This window comes from Terrapene carolina, unplaced genomic scaffold, assembly GCF_002925995.2.
Source record: "Terrapene carolina triunguis isolate 2854851 unplaced genomic scaffold, T_m_triunguis-2.0 Scaffold32976, whole genome shotgun sequence".
Classification (NCBI taxonomy): Eukaryota; Metazoa; Chordata; order Testudines; family Emydidae; genus Terrapene; species Terrapene triunguis.
In genome coordinates, this window is record NW_020697327.1 from 1 (window position 1) to 5,269 (window position 5,269).

A 5,269-nucleotide genomic window follows, 5' to 3' on the forward strand; every position below is an offset into this window, starting at 1 on the left:
ACAGTTACTTGTGGGCTTAGGTGTTTGCAGGATGGGGGCCCAAGATGTATCCTGCTGCCCATGCTGTAGCCCGATGTGAATGGGATTTTAAGCAGTTGATGCCCTCCAATAAGAAGGTGTACATTCTAAATCCTTCAGTAGGAAAAAGAGGCTGCATTTTCTACAAAGCTGTAATTTTACATCTAGCTCTGGTGTAAATGATTGTATCAGAGTTGCATAGAATTAAATCCTGCAGCTGGATTTTGAAAGAGACTGGATAATTTTATGACCAATAATCATAGTTATGCATGCAAAGGAGTGCTGTATCTCATGCTCAGGTTGTAAACTGATTGCTCTGTGACTCTAGAAGGAATTTTACTTCCCATGGGCAAGGCTTCGCAATTGTCTGGTTGCATTACATATATATTGCTCTTGGCTGAGGTATCAGACATTCACTAGTGTCTCAGCCAGGATGGATGGCATCGGGACAAGTCAGTTCCTTAGACAGGACATGATGGAACCATGGAGCCAATATACACAGGGATATAAAACAAATTCTTGATTGACCTTGCTATTCAGCATTTCAAGTTGAAAAAAAAAAAACAAAGGCCCCTATCCTACAGTTGGATCTGTATGGTCGCACTTACAAAGTCTGCCGTAAGCCCTAGTCCAGCCAATACACACATGCATAACTTTACTGCCTTGAATAGCCCCGTTGATTTCAATGAGACAGCTCCTGGTACTAAAGTTAACTACGTGCATAAGTGTTTGCAGAATCAGGCCTTGATTTGTGCTTTGAATTAATATTTCATCTTTGATGTTATTAATGTTCTTTGAAAACCCCAATGTTGCTTATTTTTGTTAGGAAAAGAGAGGAAGAGAAAAAAAGGGAAGTTTTGAATAATCCTGTAAAAATGAAGAAAATCAAAGAACTGGTATGTATTCTTTCACAGAAATCAGAAGCAGAATTTGCATTGAATTGAGTGAGAGCAGAATTGGGGTCCAGAAGAAACACTCTTTAGAGTAGTGGCTCTCAACCTTTCCAGACTACTGTACCCCTTTCAGGAGTCTGATTTGTCTTGTGTACCCCCAGGTTTCACCTCACTTAAAAACTACTTGCTTACAAAATCAGACATAAAAATACAAAAGTGTCACAGCCACGCTAGTACTGAAAAGTTGCTGACTTTCTCATTTTTACCATATAATTATAAAATAAATCAATTGGACTATAAATATTGTACTTACATTTCAGTGTACAGTATATAGAGCAGTAGAAACAAGTCACTGTATGAAATTTTAGTTGGTACTGACTTTGCTAGTGCTTTTTATGTAGCCTGTTGTAAAACTAGGCAACTATCTAGCTGAGTTGATGTACCCCATGGAAGACCTCTGCGTACCCCCAGGGGTAAATGTTCCCCTGGTTGAGAACCACTGCTTTAGAGAGAGGAATTTTTTTATTCCCTGCCTCCTTTTGGATAAGAACAAAATAAGCTCTTTCATATAGAAAGTCTCTCAGCAACTGTTTAAAAAAAACCCAACCCATGGGCCATGTTATCTTTCACCTTTCACTTATTTGTTACATTATTGTAACAAATTATTTTCATTCTCCATTCTCTTGTCACAGATCAGCTATGCCAAGTCACAAAGACAGTGAGGAGGACTCAGTTGGGCTCCATAGTAAAAGTCCCTTGCCCCTTCATAAGAGATTTTGCAAAGTGTGTGTTGTCCTGAGACTCTTTCCATACAGAATCTAATCTTTGTGCAGCCTCCCATGATGGTGACTGTCTAACGACCGTGTGAGCAGCAATGATCAGCACCAAATTTGTTTTTTTTTTTTTTTTTTTTTTTTATTTGCAAAGCAGCTTGGAAAGAAAGGAAAAAAAGAAGAAGAAGGAGAAGAAAAAGAAGCACAAGAAACGCAGACATCAAAGTTCTAGCAGTGAAAGCACCAGCAGTGACGACGAGCAAAGCAGAGCGAGGTACGTTTGGGGGTTGTGTTTTTTTAAAAATCTCTACCCAGCCCGTTGGGTTTGCATATAATATAGGAGGGAAAAGAGTTCACTCTGTGGCTCTTAAGGTCCCTAAGGCGGCTTGCTGTGCTCCAGTTGACTGCACAGTCATGTGCGTTTGGGCAGAGTTGAACGTAAACCGCAACCTAATCCTGTTTCCTCCGCGTCTTGTTTTAACAGGAGTAGTTGGTATATTGTAGTTTCCCTCCCTTTTTGCTATGCCTGCCCCAGGTGCCATTAACGATAAAGATCACTGTTAGCACAAGATGAAAATTGCTAACCAAAATGTTACTGCTGAAATCCTCTTCTTCACCCTGCATTCTCATCCCATCACCCCAGTCCTTTGAATCCCTGCTCTGCAGTATCCCCATCTTACCGAAAGCCCATTCAAGCACCTTACCCTGGCCCTGCACGGTTTTGCCGCCGCCTACATCTCTGCTCTCACTTCCTATACTTTTACTTGTACCTATACAATCCTCTTGTTTTATGACTCCATTCACCTCTCTTGTTGCTCTCATGCTGCCCCTATACTTGGAATTATTTCCTTCTAATCTGTCAGCCCCCCCCACCCCCCCCCTTTTCAAATTCTTTTTTAAACCCCATTTTTATGAATCTGATATTTTTCATCAGTCTCTGCACAACTGACCCTCCCATCCCTGGCCTGCTATCTCATTTCTTGTGCTTTTCATTTACCTTCTCTTTCCCTGTCCCAAAGAGCTTATCATTTAAGAATGTCTTATTCTGCTTTTGTAAACCACTCGGATCATGTTGTGGTCCTGTGTTATCTTTAGTTATAACATGGTGATTTGGGGGGATGATACACGAACCGCCAGTATCATTGAGGGGACTACATTTTATTATTTTTAATATTTTATGTAGGGGAAAAACAAATTGGGAAAACACACTCCAGATACATACCTGTCATGTTAGACTGTTGGATAAACTCTGAAAGGTTTAATGGCTACAGTGGATAGAAGCCAAAGACCGTACTTTAATTTTTGCGTTTAGATCCAAGAAGATGGATAGTTCTTGGGAACCTGTTCATCCCAAAGTCCCAGGGTACGGCTTACAGGTAGGCACACGTGCTTCTCACAACGTACTGTCTGTAGAGTGTGCCCATGTAGCTGTTAGGAAAGCATGGCTCTAGAGATGACGTAGTGGTTTTAGGCTCTGGAAGAGGACAGTGAGAAAGGAGGTGGTTTTGTGGGTAAGCTCCCATTGGGACCAGAGATTCAAGTCCCATCAAGGATTTTGTCCTTCCAACATAGGTGCTGGAACTGGGGGTGCTGTCGCACTCCCTGGCTTGAAGTGGTTTCCATCATATACAGGGTTTACAGTTTTGGTTCAATGGCTCTCAGCCCCCGCACTATACAAGTTGTTCCAGCACCCCTGCCTTTCCAGGTGGATAAGTCAAGTTCCATTCCATTTACTGTGCCAGGGTCATATGTTTGTCTGACTTTATATCATGCTATTTAAGCACCTGGGGTGATAGAGTGGCTCCATTGAAGACAAGGATAAAACTCCCATTGACTTCACTAGATCCAGGATTTCACCCCTTGTCTTCCAGAAAAGGCCTTAACAACCTAGTTCTTGTGTGCCCGCTAAAGATCTAGTGGGGCTTTTCACAAGAGCAAGGATTTGCCCCAGTTGTTTTGGCCAAACGTTCTTGTCCCCTTACTGTTCTGGTTAGCTGCTGCACGCCACACCAGAAGTGGCTGTATTTTTGGTGCTCTATGTGTGTAGTAGTAAGTGCGTTGGGATGCAAGGCCCTATAGAAATATATGTTTCATCTGTCTAAAACCACTGCAGTGGACTATGTACAGAGAGACCTTCTTGTGAATGGATGGAGTTGTAGATGATGCCTTTAGCCTCTGTCCCATACATATGCATGCACTTTGCCTAGCCTAGCTCTTTCTGCCTAACCAGCACCACGCCGGGGCTCCCATGACTGTTGTGCATTTAATTGCTCTCTTTTGAACGATGTTCTCTTCCTAATTCCAGAGTAGAGACCCTGACCACAGTCACCGGCCTCGGCGCTCTCCAGCTGCTGGCCAGGAAAGAGCCACCCACAAACACCGAGACCGCGCTAGGTCAAGGAGCCGGTCCGGATCTCCTAAGAGAGACACTGGCAAGAAGAGTACAGAGGAGGAAGAGTCTGAGCACAGGTCAAGATCTCCTCCTAGGCATGGTGAACAGTGAGTGTGAAATCTTCACTTTGAAACAGATTAAAATAAAGGGCACGCATGGCTTCTCTCAGGGGAGGAGTTCTCAGAAGTCCGTTGAATGCTCAGCAGCAAAATTCCTCCTATTACCCCATCAGCCTGCTTGTAACTCCTTCCTAATGTTTCTGCAGCGTTAATTTCTCACACCACTTTATCCCAATGACTTGAAATTAAAGCTGGTGGAACTACAGATGCCTGGCTTTGCATCAAGTTCAAGGGGCTGCCTTTGTAGCTGTTGTAGAGATCTCCCAAACCACAAACAGGGCTTGGGAAGCATTTGATTTTATTTGGTAAATAAATTGTAATCCTTGAATTATCTCTTTATCCCAGAAATGAACAAGGAGATTCAGGGTAGGGTGAGACTAGGGTGACCAGATATCAAGTGTGTAAAATCGGGACAGGGGGTCGGGGGTAATAGGAGCCCATATAAAAAGAAGCCCCAAAATCGGGACTGTCCCTATAAAATCGGGACATTTGGTCACCTTAGATGAGACACACCATGCAGAGAGAAGTTGTTTAAATGTAATCATTCTTATGGTGGAAAGTTTTTCCAAATATTCTCACATCGCTGACACTCCCTTCTACTTCTAAATCCCTATCAACCCTTCCCCCAAAAAAGGAAGTTTAATAAAATCTTCATCAAAATTCCTACCCCAAACAGGGTTGTGACCCCATAGAGGAAGAACTACCAGAGACTCCATGAAATCCACTAAGGACTTGGCTCTTGCTATCAGTTTTACATGGAAGGAGCTCAGATACAGAGATGATGGGTGACCGTATAAAACCCTAAAATAGATTGTTAAAGGGACATTGACAATTTGGAATCTGGTCAGTTTTTTTATAAAATCGTTGCAGCCCCTGGTCTCCTTGCCACTCCTTGTATTCTTTCAAACTTCTTTTCCCCTCCTGTTGCTGTGAATAAAAATGACTCATACAAACAAGCAAAAGGAGAGAGCAACTATTTGGGAAATCAGTGAAAGCAAGTTTACTCAAAGTGCAGCCAAATGCACAAAATAAACGAGTGGAGGAATTTTTTTCCCCTCTTGAATCTCTTTCAAT

The 5,269-nt window shown here is 42.5% G+C and overlaps 1 protein-coding gene across 1 annotated transcript in view; it reads left to right on the top strand.

The window, feature by feature from the left end:
• Window positions 1–1,876: 1,876 nt before the first annotated feature.
• Window positions 1,877–5,269, top strand: part of LOC112125121 (pre-mRNA-splicing factor CWC25 homolog) — an 8,085-nt gene continuing 4,692 nt past the window's right edge. Inside the window, exons 1-3 of the mRNA XM_026663258.1 lie at window positions 1,877–1,958; window positions 2,997–3,060; window positions 3,990–4,153. Coding sequence (XP_026519043.1) covers window positions 3,007–3,060; window positions 3,990–4,153 — 218 coding nt within the window. The 5' untranslated portion in view covers window positions 1,877–1,958; window positions 2,997–3,006. The remainder of the gene's footprint in view (window positions 1,959–2,996; window positions 3,061–3,989; window positions 4,154–5,269) is intronic.